Below are 18,364 nucleotides of genomic sequence, written 5' to 3' on the forward strand. Positions count from 1 at the left end.
CGGGGCCCCGGCACCATAACAACCAGCCCATTTGCGTGATGGACACTACCATTGGCCCATGAGGAGAAAGGAGGCGGGACCCAAACGGTTACTGGGTGCGTTCTAAAGGGAAACAATGCTGCCTACATAGGCACTGAGGCGTCACAGTCGTACTGTGGAAATAATTCAATTCAAACACTGTCCTTTATTTATTTTATCTACATCCTTAATATCACGTTTTAGGCTACACATTTAAGAGACGTTACACATTTTAGAAACACCTGTGGTTATTGTTAAAAATCTGGCTGAGGTTTTAAATAGTGGAGCTTGATTTCAATTTGATTATCGTGAGTGGAAACAGTTAATGTCACAATATTCCAAAGAGAGTCTCAAACTCATGAATTCAAACAGTCCATTTTCAGGGCAGGCTTATGAGCTGTCGACTGAGAGGTGGAGGGGTAAGACTGGGACTAATTTAATTTGTACATACTGAATGAACGCACACAGCTCCAGGGGCTTGGAGGTTGTGGGTTTGATTCCTGTTCCGGGTGACTGTCTGTGAGGAGTGTGGTGTGTTCTCCCTGTGTCTGCGTGGGTTTCCTCCAGGTGACTGTCTGTGAGGAGTGTGGTGTGTTCTTCCTGTGTCCGCGTGGGTTTCCTCTGGGTGACTGTCTGTGAGGAGTGTAGTGTGTTCTCCCTGTGTCTGCATGGGTTTCTTCCAGGTGACTGTCTGTGAAGAGTGTGGTGTGTTCTCCCTGTGTCCGTGTGGGTGTCCTCTGGGTGACTGTCTGTGAGGAGTTGTTGTGTTGTCCCTGTGTCTGTGTGGGTTTCCTCCGGGTGTTCCGGTTTCCTCCCACAGTCCAAAAACACACGTTGGTAGGTGGATTGGCGACTCAAAAGTGTCCTAAGGTGTGAGTGAATGTGTGAGTGTGTGTTGCCTGTGAAGGACTGGTACCCCCTCCAGGGTGTATTCCCGCCTTGCGCCCAATGACTCCAGGTAGGCTCTGGACCCACCGCGACCCTGAACTGGATAAGGGTTACAGACAATGAATGAATGAATGAATGAACGCAAAAGTGCAGAGTTGATGCATTGGGAGATTTTTCTTGGAAAGAACTTCTGTATGTTTCATTTAGGTGAACAGAGAGTTTTTAGGGTTTTAATCCATGAGTGGAAGTGGACTTAAATCTGGTAATCACAGGCATGTTTCCTAAAAAAGATCAAATCCCTATATATATAAAAAAAAGGAGAGTATCAGAATAAATCAGAGGTGCTTTGTTTCTTCTCTACCTGGTTGTTGAGTTTTAGATTTTAATTCCAGATTTAAAACAAATGGAAGCGTGCACTCGATGCGAAGGGTTCTTCCCTCGGTTTGGAACGGAGCCGAGTGCTGGAGATTTGTGACTCGTGTGATGGTAAAACCCGCCTTCTTCCGTACACAATGTAACGAGTTTGTCAAGGTACGGATGCAGAGAGTAAACATTTGCTCTAGATTAGTGTTCAGGTGGTAGCTGTTTTAATTCACAGAGTAAAAGTGTTTTATTTTTATAAACACATCATGAGGCACCTCTTCAGATTCTCAGTTCACCCTCCAGCTGTGGCTTATGCCATGACCACTCTAGGGTCCAGCATGATGAACAGCATTTTTAGCTTTTATTACGTTAAACTCTTCTTGAACAAGTACAGAATATCAGAGTCAGCTTTTCACCAGTCTCAGGTGAGAGAACAACTCATTATACAAGCTCATGTACAAATGTTCACTGTGTAACTAAATCAATTAACTTTCCCATAACGTTCTGGTTCTGGAACGCTGCATTAGAACGAGACAAGAACTTATCGCAATACACATAAGAGTATCGTGAAAAGTCTTGAAGTATCGCGATATGATCTTGTTGCCATATCGCCAGTCTCGTTCTAATGCAGCGTTCCAAAACCAAAACGTTATGGGAAAGTTAATTGATTTAGATAAATAGTGAACACAGTACAGTAGTAGTGCTATATTTATTGACCGCCATAAAACCGTGCTCCGGTTTCCTCCCACAGTCCAAAAACACACTTTATTAGATGGTCTGACGACTCAAACGTGTCCATAGGTTTGAATGTGTGAGTGTGTGTCGCCCTGTGAAGGACTGGCGCCCCCTCCAGGATGTGTTCCTACCTTGCGCCCAGTGATTCCAGGTAGGCTCCTGATCTACCGCGACCCTGAACTGGATAAGCAGTTACAGATAATGAATGAATGAATAAGTAGTCAACACTTTTATGCTTTGAAATGGAAAAGTTTCAAAACCATCTCAAACTTGCATGTTTAGGAAGTAGAGTTTTATTACATTATAAACAGAAAACAGGTTTGAACTGCAGGCAAATGGTGTGGATAGATTCATTCATTCATTAATTATCTGTAACTGCTTATTCAGTTCAGGGTCTCGGTGGGTGCAAGGCAGGACCACAACCTGGAGAGGGCACCAGTCCTTCACCTATGGACACTTTTGAGTCCACCAATCGTGTGTTTTGGACTGTGGGAGGAAACCCACGCGGACACGGGGAGAACACACCAAACACAGTCACGCAGAGCAGGAAACTAACCCACAACCTCTAGGTCCCTGGAGCTGTGTGACTGTGACACTACCTGCTGCACCACCGTGCAGGTGCTGTTGTATATTCATAGATCTGTGCATACTGAATAGAAGCCAATGTACAGGGTTATATAGGTATTTTTTTAGGTGATTTGTTTTTTTGAGAATACCTTCTATATATGTCATTTTGAGGGACAGAGTATTAATTGTAGCCTATCATCTCTCATGGTCCACAGGTGGTGTATATGATTTGGAATGCGCTGAATGACCCGCTGTTTGGATACCTTCAAGACAACTCAAACATGCGGTGCTGTTCTATACGAAGACTGTCCATTCTGTATGGGGCGCCATTTTACAGTTTGGCCTTTCTACTCACATGGTTCCCCTGGAGGGATTACTGGCCCGGAGACTGGCTGAGTGGCATTCACCTTATGGTCACACTATGTGCCTTTGACGGCATGCTGACCTTTGTGTTGTTGGCTCAATGTGCCCTATTTGCTGAGATTTCGGACCACCACACCAACAGACTGAGGTTAATCAAGTACAACCAGGTGGCATCTCTGCTGGGTTCTTCGAGTGTGCTCTTCAGTGGGCTCGTTTCTAATAATATGGAAAACTTTGCTGCCTTCCAGGGCTTCTGCATTCTGGTTTCCCTGCTGGGCTGTGCTGGTATGGTATATACTGGCCTCTACAGCGAAGGTCGCTTTGACAAAAAGGTCTCCGATCCAAACACTCAGCAGCCCACCCTCTCGTTCTCCTCAGTGGTCAGCATGACGTTGCAGATTGTCACCAACCGGGACTTTCAGAGGTTTGTGGTGATGAACTTCTTCCAAGTCTTTATGCTGGCCTTCTGCAACAATTTTGCCATGATTTTTGTGGAGCATCTCATACCCCCTGATGTCCTCCCATCACTGGTCAAGAGCATCATGTATGGAGCCGGATTCATCTGCCCTCAGGTACCCTCCAGTGTGTATCTGAAAACAGAATTGCTTAGTGAATTAACTTAATTGATTTTCAACTTAATCTTTTGTCTTTTACGTCTGTAACATTAGATAATTTACCACAGACTGTAATTTAAACCAAGCCCTTTGACCCTGTATATAAGAATTGCAAGAAACTAGTTAATTAAATAAATAATTTAAAACGGTTCCCATTAAATGGACAAATGGAAAACCTGGAATAATATACAGGGTGTGCCATTTATATGGATACAACTTAATAAAATGGGAATGGTTGGTGATATTAACTTCCTGTTTGTGGCACATTATGGGGAGTGGGAAAACTTTTCAAGATGGGTGGTGACCATGGCAGCCATTTTGAAGTCGGCCACTTTGGATCCGACTTTTGTTTTTTCAAAGGGAAGAGGGTCATGTGACACATCAAACTTATTGGGAATTTCACAAGAAAAACAATGGTGTGCTTTTAACGTAACTTTATTCTTTCATGAGTTATTTACAAGTTTCTGACCACTTATAAAATGTGTTTAAAGTGCTGCCCATTGTGTTGGATTGTCAATGCAACCCTCTTCTCCTACTCTTCACACACTGATAGCAACACTGCAGGAGAAATGCTAGCACAGGCTTCCAGTATCCGTAGTTTCAGGTGCTGAACATCTCGTATTTTCACAGCACAGACAATTGCCTTCAGATGACCCCAAAGATAGAAGTCTAAGGGGGTCAGATCGGGAGACCTTGGGGGCCATTCAACTGGCCCACGACGACCAATCCACTTTCCAGGAAACTGTTCATCTAGGAATGCTCGGGCCTGACACCCATAATGTGGTGGTGCACCATCTTGCTGGAAATACTCAGGGAACGTGCCAGCTTCAGTGTATAAAGAGGAAAACACATCTTCATGTAGCAATTTCGCATATCCAGTGGCCTTGAGGTTTCCACTGATGAAGAATGGCCCCACTATCTTTGTACCCCATATACCACACCATACCATCAAGATGTGCAGCACCTGAAACTACGGATACTGGAAGCCTGTGCTAGCATTTCTCCTGCGGTGTTGCTATCACTGTGTAATTCTTACCAAGTCCCATGCATTATATATGTATTTATTTGGCACTTTGGGACCCATGTCATTAATAGTAACGCATATCACATTCACATATTATGAAGGCATGGTGGTAGAACATTTACTCTACAAAAGATTGGTGTGTTCTCCCTATGTCTGCCTGCCTTACATTCCCTCCCACAATACAAAAACACACACCAGTATGTTGACTGTCTTAGGACTAATGCGATCAGGCGTAAGTGAATAATTGAGTGGCTGATGCCCAGGGATGGACTGGCACCCTGTATGGTGTGTGTTGAATCAGGGTAGGCATCGGACCACCTGTGACCCAGATCAGGATAAAGCTTTGCATACTGCAATCAACAAATCATCAGTCTTTTCTCATTCATATCCTAGTGAAGTTATTGGTCATGTACTAGAGCTCTGTGAGTGTTTCTTCATGTGGAAATGTGGACATTTATATAGGTTCATAGCTGAGTAAAACAACTTTCTTTAGGTACTTTCTTTGGTACAAAAAATCTCACTACTTTGTGCAACGTGAAAATGCTCTAAAGTAGCCTCTGTAATCCTTCATTTATTATTAGAAACATTTTATGTAGTAACGTGTTCATTATACTAATGTCATTCCTGTCTTTTATTCCTCAGATACTAGTGTTGTGCAGCCAGAATCTGCTTCAAATTTTTGGATACTATCAGCTCATCCTCATGACCTTCTATGTGGAGGCTAGTGCTGCTGCAGCAATGATGCTGTTGGGCCCAAGCTACTACTACGCCCTAGCACTGTTCATCACAGTAAACATGTAAGTGCTCACAGAAGGTGAACTGATGTCACATCATTTGTGCCCTCTGGACTTTACATTGTTAAGCAAGCTTTAAAAACCTACAAGCGATTGATATTTATGTATTTAGTTTCACCCCCTTTTCCACATTAACGTTCTCTACCCATACAGGCTGTACACTAGATGTAGGAACATTTTGAATGACTGTTTAATGACAGGAGCATTGGGGGCTATCACGATACTGTTATCACGATACTGACAATATTATGATTGTTAACAATACGATATGGCACAGCCTTAGTGTCTATGTGTTTATTTTGGTTTAGCTGTAAATAAAAAGGTTAAAATTATTCTGAGAACAATCCCTAACTGATGTACTTCATAAAGATTATGCACAGTTCTAGCTTTTTCTCATTTCAATGGAATGTGACACAATGTACACTGCTCCATGAATAGTTTTGTTGACATATCCTGGAAAAGTAAGACACTTATTTCCTCCTTCTAAATGTGTGTCAGGATCGTGGTCCAAGCTGCTTTTAGTCTCTTTAATCTTCCGCTGGCAGACATCATCGACTCTGACCTGCAGAAGTACAAACGCAGGTAAAATCTGTTCTTTTTTGCATCTGTTTAACGATGCTTCTTTAGCAGATATTAACCAGTGTGTAACCTTATACAACATTTATGCCTGCATATATACTTGGTGCATATTTTAGTATTTAATGGTGATCATGCAAATGCTCAAGTCTTCATTATTTTTACTTTTAATTATTCAGGAGATATTTCTGAGGAAATTGAATATACAATAATCCACTGGTTTAATAAAATAGGAATTTTTTTGTAAATCTGCAATAAACAAGACTGAAATAAATAGTGTGGTCTTTGAATTTCATTTATATTTACAACATAAATGTATACATACATACAATGTATACATGTGGAACCGATTCATGTGTTAAACTCAATGATCAATGATATTAAAACATAAAAAAAAACTACAATTACAACCCTACTAACCAAGAACTAGCGATAGGTCTTAATATGGTAAAACATAGATATTTTGTTAATATTCAGAGTGAAGTATTTTGTATTATTGTATGTTTAAGCAGTCTTTAAGATCTTCCTCAAATTTGGTAGTCTGTATGGGTGAAATTCAATGTTCAAATAATGATATTTCTTATAGAGTGCAAGCAGTAACACTTACATTATATTTGTTGTATCTTAAAGACCCATCTGCTGATTTAGTTTCGTTGTTCAAAATGACGACTTTGTTTAGCCAGTTTTATTGCATATCAGACACATGCACATCATCAGTGGCACATCAAGTTACAGGAAAGTAGACGAAACAACAGAAATAGCAGCCACTTGGGGGCCTGCAGAAAATGTTTAATGTTATGTTAATTTACTCTTCCCCCAGTTCTCCACTCTCTTCAATGGTTTTTGGAACCAATGCTCTCTTCACCAAACCTGCACAGTCTTTGGCTCCTATGCTGGTGGTGTCTATTTTGAATCAGTACGGCTATGAAGGCATAAAGGATGGAAAAGTTACAGACCCAAGGTAACATTACTAGCCTTTGTTTATAGAATAGTACTTTTCTTAAGCTAAGGTGACCAGAGGTCTTCTTTTACCCGGACGTATCCTCTTTTTAGACTTAAAAAAATGTCCGGCCGGAATTTCACCAACGTCCGGCATTTTGTTTTTCTAGAGCTTACATAGAACTTCTAGAAGTTTCGTTCACAAACTAGTCCCGCCCTCCCCTACTCCGATTGGTTCGCTTGAGTGAGAAGGGGGCATGGTAAAGTAGCCTAAAATCTTCTGATTGGACGGTCTAACTGTACAGCTACCGTTATTGGTCGATAACCTTCTCTGTAATATTTAATTGGTTAGTCTGCACGTCAATAGTCGTTCCCGCCCCCCTCGAGTCCTCTTTTTCACCATCTCAGATCTGGTAACCTACTTAAGCAAATAAAAAAAAAATATTAAATGGCTTTGTTTTTCTTGGATTTTTGTCTGTTTCCTAGAGGCTTACTTATAATGTTTCTGTGATTTTATGTCATTTGTATTGTCATTAGAATTACACAGGTTTGTTTTTATTACTGACCCTTTTAAGGCTGATTTATGCAACTGATCTCTGTCCAGTTTTGTGGCTCACTCAGAAAGCAGTTGTGCCTGAAACACTTTAAATATTTAACCTGAATGGGTGAGGCTACAGGACTGTAGGCTGAATAAACGGATAAATGATTAAAAGAATATAGAAACAATGGTAGTTTCTCAGACTGGCTTTGAAACAGTGGCCCTCTAGTGGTACTTAACGATTATTACATGTTATAATCACTGCTTTAAAAGCTCATGGAATTTCTCAATAGATGACACGTAAAACGTGTTTGGTTTCTTTTTGTGTTTAACGAAATGAGAAGATAACATCATGTTACAACATTCTCCCTTTCTCTCTCTCTCTCTCTCTCTGTTTCTCAGCGCAGTGGATGCCCTTCACAGCACCATGTTCCACTTGGTTTGCCTGGTGCCAATTTGTGTGACAGCTCTTCAGGTTTTTGCGTGGAAGCCATTCTCCATTAGGAACAGTCATACCACTGACTCCAAATACACAGAGGGATGATTAAATATTTTGCTTATTGTTTATTTTTGGGTGCTATCTGTGGACAATGGCACGTTGTGGGGAGAATAATTGTTTTATATCAGGAGGTTTGCGTATTGAAACTGGTTTATATTAGAAATCTTTTATATCGGGGTGAATATGGTAGGGAAATCAAACAATTTATTTCTTGCTGGTGGAAGAGTGAAGGGAATGTGTTTAGACGCCTGTTTTGAAGGAACTGAAAGCAACAGAAGAACTGAAATGTGAAACGAAAGGTGTTATACACTACACTCCATATGGGATTGGATGCACTATCCTGCATATAACATTAATTGACATGTTAAATTATATTAGAAATGGTCTTGTGTATAGAAATCTAATTTCTATTGTAAAATATTTTTGATACAGATGATACAGATACAGATCTGTACATATTATATGTGTACAAGGTGACTTTTTATACATTAAGCATAGAAATAGTTCAGTAATAAATGGGTGCCTGTTCAATTGTTTTGAATAAAATGTGTAATTTAAAAAAATATTGAAAATATGGGATTCACGTTAGTTTATTTTATTTAGTCATACATTTGTAGAGTTTTTTAATTGAATATGACTTGGGGTGTAAACTTGTGAATTACATAGTATTTCTAGAATATCACCTGTTTTTATAAATATTGAATACAACGTACATTCATCTGTAATATACAGTTCAGGGTTTCGGTGGGTCCAGAGCCTACCCGGAATCACTGGGCCCAACCCAGTAAACATTTAGCCGTTGATTCAACGTTGAAATAACGTAATGACTGCCGTCTAATCAACGTTCTCTTAAGGTTGAAAATGAAAGTTGAAAAGACGTCCAAACACAGACATTGAAAAGACGACTATTAGACGTATTTTGGACGTCCATTGACGTTATTAATTGGTCCCGAAATAAACTACTTGTATAAAACGCGTTTTGGACGTTCACTGACGTTATCGATTGGTCACCACTTAACTAACTTATTAAGATGGTTTTTGGACGTCCATTGGCGTTTAAAATATGTCCTTGACGGACATACTACTTTTAGACCTATTTTGAACGTCCAGGAACGTTCCTTGTTTACTGGGAATGCTGGAACACACCCTAGAGGGGGCGCCAGTCCTTATAAAATATGCAGTCTAAAAATGAATGAATTAATTGAAAATGTACCAATGTATGTTTCTTTGATAATCAGCATTATAATGAGTATTAGCAATTTGTGATAAATTTGTTGTTTGCTTTTATAGCACTAAGAGGTAAAAGTAACTAGAAAATGTTCAAAATCCAATAGTTCTTTTGTATGTACATTTATTTAGGCTAACATTTAAAAAACATTTATAAAAATAACATGAAATACTAAAGAAATCTAATCGTTTTTGGCCGTTGAAATTATTTTTTTTCTTTGAAGCTTATTTTAAGTTTACATTATGAATAAGAAAGTAATAATAATAATTAATACAAATAAACATTAAAATTCTATGACATATTATATATTTACGTTTATATATTAACGTTGATTAATGAACTTTTATTTTGTCTAGTTTCACATTCACGGCTGGCGGCGGCCATGTCGGAGCGGTTGTGGTGGTGGAGTTCGCGGAGATTAAAGCCCGGCCGTTTGTTTAGTGATGGAAAATCAAAATAAACATCCTGGCATTTTATTGTTTTATGGGATATAATCCCATACTTGTTTTCTTAGTGAAGTTTTTGTGTGCCTTCAGTAATATGTGAATAAACTCGGGGCGAATCGCAGGCTCAAATCAACGTAATTTTTTTTCTGGTAAGTCTTTAAACTACGCTACGCTAACGAATCGATTCAATTAAATGGTTCTTATTAATGAACATGTGGAACCGATTCATGTGTTAAACTCAATGATCAATGATATTAAAACATAAAAAAAACTACAATTACAACCCTACTAACCAAGAACTAGCGATAGGTCTTAATATGGTAAAACATAGATATTTTGTTAATATTCAGAGTGAAGTATTTTGTATTATTGTATGTTTAAGCAGTCTTTAAGATCTTCCTCAAATTTGGTAGTCTGTATGGGTGAAATTCAATGTTCAAATAATGATATTTCTTATAGAGTGCAAGCAGTAACACTTACATTATATTTGTTGTATCTTAAAGACCCATCTGCAGTGAAAACCAAGAATTGAACCTTGATAAAATGACCAAGTGTTTTATTATATTTATACATTAATATTTATATTTTATATCTTATATTAAAACCCTTGTACATTAGTGAATATTTTAATTTACAGTTCGGGTGTTTTAAACGGAGAGTTCAAATGAGTCGATACTCTGAATTGATTCGAACAGAGCCGTCACTGCTGCGAGGGGAGCAGTGTCTCTGCTACAAAAGGCCCTTTCTGCCCATTAACACCGGCACAAACTTGGCTGTCTTCTTTCATTCGAATAATGCCAGCGTAAATAATACATACATTTATTTAACTGTTTCATGGCGGTTACCTGAAAATATATTATTTTACCTTGACTCGAATAAAGGGGGATTCTGGGTAACCACTTTAATCACGTGCTTGTTTCGTATAATGTGGCTCATGTTTGACTCTGGATTGATTTGTAATGGTTTATTTGTATTTAGGTTGTAAAAATGCCACACTAATCAACCAATGTAATACTCAGATTTGGCCAGATATAGTGAGCTTTATACCACTGGGTGTGTTTCACTATCCAGAAAACTTTTTTGAGATTGCTAAATAGTAATGTCCTTCAACCCAGTTTACTGGCAAGACTTAGGCTTAAGTTACTTGTTTTTATATCACAGTTTCATTTTTGTGTCTTTCAGTAATGGACCCTCGTAATCACTTTAACGTCATGCATCTTCAAGATCCAATTCCTGCTGCTCTGGATCTTTCCATGGGTTGCAGAAAACTTCCAATCAAACCAACCTCAGTGGAGGCCCTGGATCTTGTAAAGAAGGCCAGCCGAAGTGACCGTAACTCAGGGACCAACAGCAAGATACCCGGTGTTCCAGAATGTCAGGTTTCCAAGTCTTTTAAACAGGGTACACCCGATTGTTCAGAACTGGACACCACAGCAAGGTTTGAATATGAATCGATATATCACACTATGCCCTTACACAACTCTACTTTGCCTTTGTTCAATGGGCTACCTTCTATAGCCCAAGTAGTTTGTCCGTGCCCACCCATAAGCCCCGAGCTTGAAGATGATGATGATGATGATGATGATGACGATGATGATGATGGAACTTCTGATGCAGATACAGCATTCATGGATCCTTCTGGAAGTCCCCTCGAAAGGCTGATGGCTACATCACAGAATGCTAAAACCGAGACTGGCACAGCAATGCGAACCAGGAGGACAACTAGGGAAAAGAAAATTACGCCCAGTAGACTGGATTCACAATCGCAGTGCACTAAAGCTGGCAGTAGTGGAAAAAATACGACCGATGTTAGGTTGCCGAGGACTAGATCCAAGGGCTTTCTTGTACCTCAGGGCAGCGCTTCTCCAACTCCTTCATTACATTCCACAAGCTCCGTGAGCATAATTTCAGAAGATTCAGAGTTAGTAGAGCGACACTTGTTTGTGCACAAGCAAACTGCTGTGGAAACACTGTCATCTGAATGTAATTTCTCGGATGAGAATTCTCTTTGCTCAGTTGAGTATATTTCTAGTGATTATATTGACAATAGTGACAGTAGTGATGTAATTGAGGTGCCAGTAACCACTTACAATGACCCTAGCAGCAACCATTTGCTAATTGGGAGCATTATAAACCAGAAGAGGCCAACCCGTTCTTCTCCAAGGCTGAAGTTGAATCTGGGATATGGCATGGACTGCAAACGTGTTAAGAACGCCTGCCACACTAATGAACTTTCCTACCATAACATTGCAGATACTTTGGAGTCAAGTGAGGTATCATCACCCACTGTGATGCAGGACAGTGACCCAGAAACCAATGCATTAGTCCCCAGAAGCTTCCCATCTACCTCAGATATAAAAAATGCTGACATTCATAAAGCTCCTCAAAAAAAAGAACCATCGTTATCATCGTGTAAGCGTGACCCACCTTCAAAAAGAAAAGCGCCCCCTAAGAGAAATCAACTGACCAGTACCAAACCTAAAAAGAAAAGCCCTAGCAAGAAGCGGACAAAGCCCACACCTCACAGTAAAACACCAGCCTCCAAGACGAGGAGGAAGAAATCGCAGCCATCCCGGTCCTCCACCTCAATGTTTGCTACTGAGGAGCCTGAGATCAAGCTGAAATTCGCAAACTACAAAGAGGAGAAGAGAGAGAGTAAGGGTGAAAACTTTGCCCCCTACATCCACATGGAATTCTCCGCATGTACCGTTGTCAACTTCCAGGATGATGAGAACGACATAAAGGCAAAGAAAAGACCGCAATCTTCGGTCTCTTCTGTCGCGTCCGGGATTGTGCCCACAACCTCTTGTTTGCTGCTGGGACGGCTGAGCTCAGACGCTAGGTCTCGGGTGGGTCAGTTGTGCTCTCTATGCGGCAGGGTTGGCAACGTCAGTGGACTGGGGGACTTACACGGTCCTTACTGTGGACCTCAGTCAGACACTAGCTGTGGCCCTGTAGTGGCAAGCCATGTCAATGAATTGCCACGGGGTCCTGCGGGCAGGGTGCCTGATGGGGTCTTGGATTCTGGGGAGAACTGCTCCGGTCCTGCTGAGCTGCTCAGGGAGAGCCGCCTGTTAGATGAAAGACCTGGTGTTTTTGAGTATGTCAGTGACTGCAGAGAACACTGGGTACACGAAGACTGTAGTATCTGGTCTGTGGGAGTTTTCTTGATCAAAGGAAAGCTGTATGGACTGGAGGAAGCAGTCAGGCTCGCTCAAGAAGCTGTGAGTACTTTATGAATGGCTTTATTTTTACTTGTTTTTTAAAAAAAGTATATGTACTAGGAACGCACCACAATGTCTCAGGGTTCCATATTTCATGGTTGTTAATTCACCATTGTTTTTTTTAACTGATGCTAGTCAAGTCATAAGGATGAAGCTGCAAAGCAAAGCACTGAGAAGGTCTGACAGCTCAGAGCTAGCTCTTACTAACATACTAGCCAGGGTGTTTTTGTTCTTCTTCACTTAACAGACTAGAGGCTCCGTCAGTACATGTTTTGCAGTGCCCTCTGCTGGAGCATAGCATTAAGACATTAAGACAACCGCTTATCCAATTCAGGGTCGCGGGGGGGGGGGGGGGGTCCAGAGCCTACCTGGAATCATTAGGCGCAAGGCAGGAATACACCCTGGAGGGGGCGCCAGTTCTTCACAGGGCAACACACACACTCACACCTACGGACACTTTTTGAGTCGCCAATCCACCTACCAACGTGTGTTTTTGGACTGTGGGAGGAAACCGGAGCACCCGGAGGAAACCCACGCAGACACGGGGAGACCACACCAACTCCTCACAGAGGATCACCCGGAGCGGGAATCGAACCCACAACCTCCAGGCCCCTGGAGCTGTGTGACTGCGACACTACCTGCTGCGCCACCGTGCATTAAGACGTTTTTTCTTTTTGTTCAGACTTGCGTTAAATACGAGAATGAGTAATATTAGAAACGTTCATAAGTTCAGAATGGTTTCTTGGATATTTGATTAATTGATATTATGTGTCCATGCTTGTAATAAAAGTGTAATAACAAACGTTCTTGAAGATGCTTTATAGAATGAGGTTTCAAAGAAAACACAAAATGTAAATATACATGATGCTGCGTTTAGTATTAAAAAGCTTTAGTGAAACATTGCTTTTAGCAAAAGCTGGGCTTATTTTTATTTAGCCGTACTGTAATATGTCCTAGGGCGGCACAGTGGTGCAGCAGGTAGTGTCGCAGTCACACAGCTCCAGGGGCCTGGAGGTTGTGGGTTCGATTCCTGCTCCGGGTGACTGTGAGGAGTTGGTATGTTCTTTCTGTGTTCGCGTGGATTTACTCGTGAGTGTGTGAGTGAATGTGTGTGTGTGTGTGTGTGTTGCCCTGTGAAGGATTGGCGCCCCCTCCAGGGTGTATACCCGCCTTGCGCTCAATGATTCCAGGTAGGCTCTGGACCCACCGTGTCCCTGAACTGGATAAGGGTTGCAGATAATGAATGAATGAATGTAATATGTCCATAAAGGTATTAGATATGTGCTGGATGCTATTGCGAATAATCTTTCAAAATAAAACATCAGATCAAACATAAAATATTGTTTATTTTTGCCCACAGTGTGGTGAAACACCCACTCAGAGATGGGCAAAACCATTATTTCTTTCAGGTCTCTTATAATTGGGAAGTTGATAGTTGAAGACCTTTCATACTCTGTAGCAAGCCGTTTTTTTCCTAGCATTCTCTCTGTGATCTTTGCAGGTGTGCTCATGTTGTGACAGAGCTGGTGCCACATTGGGATGCTTCTTCAAAGGCTGCCCCAGTAAATACCACTTCCCATGTGCTGTACAGGCTGGTAAGCATGTCCATTGTGTTCAGGCCGTGGCTGTTTTCTCTACAGCCATTCTTATTCTTTTAATCTAAACAACAGAGATTTTATGTATTTGTATAGTTTACTTTGATTGACATATTTTCAGGTATGTATATGATAACCTTTTATATAACTCTCAGTAATGCTTATGAAAACCCATCCTGAAAAACACTGTGAGGGCTAATTAAAATATTTATTTATTTATTTAGTAAGTAAAATTGTATATCTCATTAATTCATGAGAAGTCAAAGAATCTAGGTCTTTGTTGTTGTTGTTGTTGTCCACAGATTGTTCATTTAACGAGGAAAACTTCACTATAAAATGTCCAACGCACAAGGTATGACCTCAGAACAGCACCAATTATTTTACTTTCAGTGCACATGTACCTAGTTTTATGGCACAAGGATCTGACTTTCAATGGCACAGTGTCTAATTATTCTTAAGAGTGTCCTTCATTGCCCTTTTCTCCCCCAGAATAAATCACCCAGAACCAGCTTTGGCAGACGACAAAACAGATGACACAGAAGAGGCATTAAACTACCAAGGAGGGTATGATTTTCAAATCACTTTCCTCCTCTGGACGTTAATCTCTGACTGTGGCAGTAAATGTTAGTGAATGTAGTTTAATGTAGGGGTCTTGCCTAAAGGCTCTGAATTTTATATTGTGGTCAAAATGTGAATGTTCTAAAATGTTGCATTTGTAAAGTATACGAACTGACAGCGCAGTAGTTCCTCAGTCAGGAAAAGAAGAGGCTTGTGAAAATGTTTGCGTTGTGTGTGTTTGTGTGGTAATATTATGTTAGTCCTTCATGCAACATGCTCATACAAAACTACTATTGGGAATCAGCACAATTGTTCTTTTCAAAATGTCTTCCCACCCTAAATATACATCCACAGAAGTGGGATTCAGGAACAATAGAGACTATTGCAGCACTAATGTATATTTACAATATATTGCAATGTTGTTATTTTTTTTTTATATATATTTTTGACTTGTATCCATTTGTGTTTCATTCATTTATTCATTCATTCATTATCTGTAAGCGAGTATGTGTGTGTAAGGGCAACACACACACTCACACGTTCACTCACACAGTCACACCTACGGACACTTTTGAGTTGCCAATCCACCTACCAACGTGTGTTTTTGGACTGTGGGAGGAAACCGGAGCACCCGGAGGAAACCCACACAGACACAGGCAGAACACACCACACTCCTCACAGACAGTCACCTGGAGGAAACCCACGCGGATACAGGGAGAACACTCCACACTCCTCACAGACAGTCACCTGGAGGAAACCCACGCGGACACAGGGAGAACACTCCACACTCCTCACAGACAGTCACCCAGAGGAAACCCACGCGGACACAGGGAGAACACACCACACTCCTCACAGACAGTCACCCAGAGGAAACCCACACGGACACGGGGAGAACACACCAACTCCTCACAAACAGTCACCCGGAGGAAACCCACGCGGACACAGGGAGAACACACCACACTCCTCACAGACAGTCACCCGGAGGAAACCCACGCGGACACAGGGAGAACACACCACACTCCTCACAGACAGTCACCCGGAGGAAACCCACGTGGACACAGGGAGAACACACCACACTCCTCACAGACAGTCACCCGGAGGAAACCCACACGGACACGGGGAGAACACACCAACTCCTCACAAACAGTCACCCGGAGGAAACCCACGCGGACACAGGGAGAACACTCCACACTCCTCACAGACCATCACCCAGAGGAAACCCACGCGGACACAGGGAGAACACACCACACTCCTCACAGACAGTCACCCGGAGGAAACCCACGCGGACACAGGGAGAACACACCACACTCCTCACAGACAGTCACCCGGAGGAAACCCACGCGGACACAGGGAGAACACACCACACTCCTCACAGACAGTCACCCGGAGGAAACCCACGCGGACACAGGGAGAACACACTACACACCTCACAGACAGTCACCCGGAGGAAACCCACGCAGACACAGGGAGAACACACTACACTCCTCATAGACAGTCACCCAGAGCAGGAATCAAACCCACAACCTCTGTGTGAGCTGTGTGACTGCCTCTTACCTTGTTAACTTCAAAGAGCCGTGGAGCAATGAAACTCTAAAATCTAGTCTGATAGGTTTTAATGGTTAAACATGTTGTCTAGTCTGTTATGACTGGCCTCTATACAGCTTACCTTCGGTTTTCTCTTTCACAGGTGAACCCCACTACACATCCCTGTATTGCCGCCTCCTGGTCACATTCTGTTCCAATTCAGAGTTTACAACATGTCTCTTTTTAGTTTTGGACTAAAAACTGGATATCAAACTGTTTACAGTTATTTATACGCAGATGAATGTTTATAACCAAACCTTTCACTGTACTGTAGATGGCCATTGTTTTTTAATTAATTTTGTTTTTGGCACTCTCTGTGCTGAAGATCTCATCATTCCATCAGACCAGTCCCTTAAAGATCACTGCGATCTGTGTGTGGATTTGAACAGTTAAGTTCAGCCTGAAATCCAGCTGTTTTTAAAGCCCAAACATCTGATCATTTGAAAACGTATAATTAATTTGGACTTTTATTTGATTCAAAGACTTTTTAACATTCCAAGAAAAAAGGTGTCCAAGATTCCAGCATTATTATATCTGAGTCAGTTTCACTATTTGAAACATGAAGTGTGTTTATTTAAGTTTTGAATTTTGCCAAATTTATATCTTATGTCTTTCAGATTTTTATTTTTTTTTATTTTTTAAATGTTGCTTTAGTTTAAGAACTAATCTTTTTAAGGAGGAGAGTTAAGGGAGGGTTTATGCCTTATTGATTCTTTCCACTTGTATTTACCCAACTGCTTCATGCAAATATCAACATAATTTATTAATTGTGTAATTGTTTATTTGTTTTCAATTCCCATCAAATTGTAATGCTGCACAAGCCAGTTCTTCTCAGAAGGAACCATATTCACTCCACGTCAACATATTTATATGTATTTATGTTTATTTAATGTGAGTATGCATATTTATTTGCAGAATTTATTCAGCCTCTGTTGAAGAGTACAGAAGTATTGCAGGGAATTGGCTCTTATTTATTGCAATTTTTTTGTCTCAGCATCTGAATTCACGGCCTGATGTTTGGAGGAACCACTGTGTGTGTAGGATGTACAATTTCACCCTATGCCTTGTGATGTCTTTGTGGATCCTGTTCCAATAAACATTTTTACTGCCTTTGGGTCTTTGTCTTGCTGGTGTTATTTTGACATTCATGGCCTGTAGGTGGTGCTCCAGGAACCCTCGAGTTGGTTCATTATCAAGTTTCTTTGTCACTGACAGCTGTAGCTACATTTTGGAATTATCTAACTGTAATCCAGTCAGTCAAGCTCTGCAGGTCTGGTAGAATTTGAAAAAATATGCACATTATTGCTGTCAAAGAGGGTTAAAAATATATATATGTGTGTGTGTGTGTGTGTTTACCTTATTTGATTTCTGCATTATTTTAATACAATATCTGCCCTAACATTACACATTAATTAGGACTGAACAATCAGAACTGCTCTTAAATCTTGTGTCATAAGTATTCTTTATAGTATTTGTATATATTTAAGGTCTATACACTGAATAAAAGTTGCAACATTTTATGGGCCTTGTTTTTCAAATATCTTAGCGTTGGGTACTGGACCTAGTCTAATTCATTTAACTGAATAGGACGTTACAGCCTGAAATCGCTCATTATAGGTTTCCTGTGAAAGAAAAAACATGAACCTGAACGTGTGGAGGTGTACATTAACACGTAACAACGCTGCATTCGAATGGCGTTGGCTTTATCGAGTTTCCCACCAGGAGGCACCACAGGAACGCGTTGGGGGAAACGAGTTGGACCTCGGAGGAAACCGACACCCGACTTGCACTTGAAACCACCTGAAGTGACG

At 41.0% G+C, this 18,364-nt stretch overlaps 2 protein-coding genes across 7 annotated transcripts; both read left to right on the forward strand.

Annotated features, from left to right (window-relative positions):
* Nucleotides 1–339: 339 nt before the first annotated feature.
* Nucleotides 340–8,479, forward strand: mfsd13al (major facilitator superfamily domain containing 13a-like). Of its 4 annotated transcripts, none has more exons than XM_066675335.1 (6): nt 340–437; nt 2,787–3,506; nt 5,215–5,369; nt 5,865–5,948; nt 6,763–6,903; nt 7,822–8,479. In XM_066675335.1, exons 1-6 carry the CDS (start codon nt 411–413, stop codon nt 7,961–7,963), a joined length of 1,269 nt encoding a protein of 422 aa, XP_066531432.1. In that variant the 5' UTR covers nt 340–410; the 3' UTR covers nt 7,964–8,479. The 4 variants fall into 4 exon arrangements, with proteins under 4 accessions (XP_066531432.1, XP_066531431.1, XP_066531430.1 ...); XM_066675334.1 differs by lacking the exon at nt 340–437 and adding an exon at nt 1,361–1,437; XM_066675333.1 differs by lacking the exon at nt 340–437 and adding an exon at nt 1,444–1,694.
* A 1,046-nt stretch (nt 8,480–9,525) lies between these two features.
* si:ch211-165g14.1 (uncharacterized) lies at nt 9,526–17,653 on the forward strand. Of its 3 annotated transcripts, none has more exons than XM_066673547.1 (6): nt 9,526–9,741; nt 10,775–12,816; nt 14,318–14,411; nt 14,714–14,763; nt 14,901–14,975; nt 16,657–17,653. In XM_066673547.1, the coding sequence occupies exons 2-5, from the start codon at nt 10,777–10,779 to the stop codon at nt 14,943–14,945; spliced, it is 2,229 nt and encodes a 742-aa protein (XP_066529644.1). In that variant the 5' UTR covers nt 9,526–9,741; nt 10,775–10,776; the 3' UTR covers nt 14,946–14,975; nt 16,657–17,653. The 3 variants fall into 3 exon arrangements, with proteins under 3 accessions (XP_066529644.1, XP_066529645.1, XP_066529643.1); XM_066673548.1 differs by lacking the exon at nt 9,526–9,741 and adding an exon at nt 10,271–10,394; XM_066673546.1 differs by lacking the exon at nt 9,526–9,741 and adding an exon at nt 10,513–10,645.
* The last annotated feature ends 711 nt before the right edge of the window (nt 17,654–18,364 follow it).

This window comes from Hoplias malabaricus, chromosome 6 (genome assembly GCF_029633855.1).
Source record: "Hoplias malabaricus isolate fHopMal1 chromosome 6, fHopMal1.hap1, whole genome shotgun sequence".
In the NCBI taxonomy this organism is placed as follows: domain Eukaryota; kingdom Metazoa; phylum Chordata; class Actinopteri; order Characiformes; family Erythrinidae; genus Hoplias; species Hoplias malabaricus.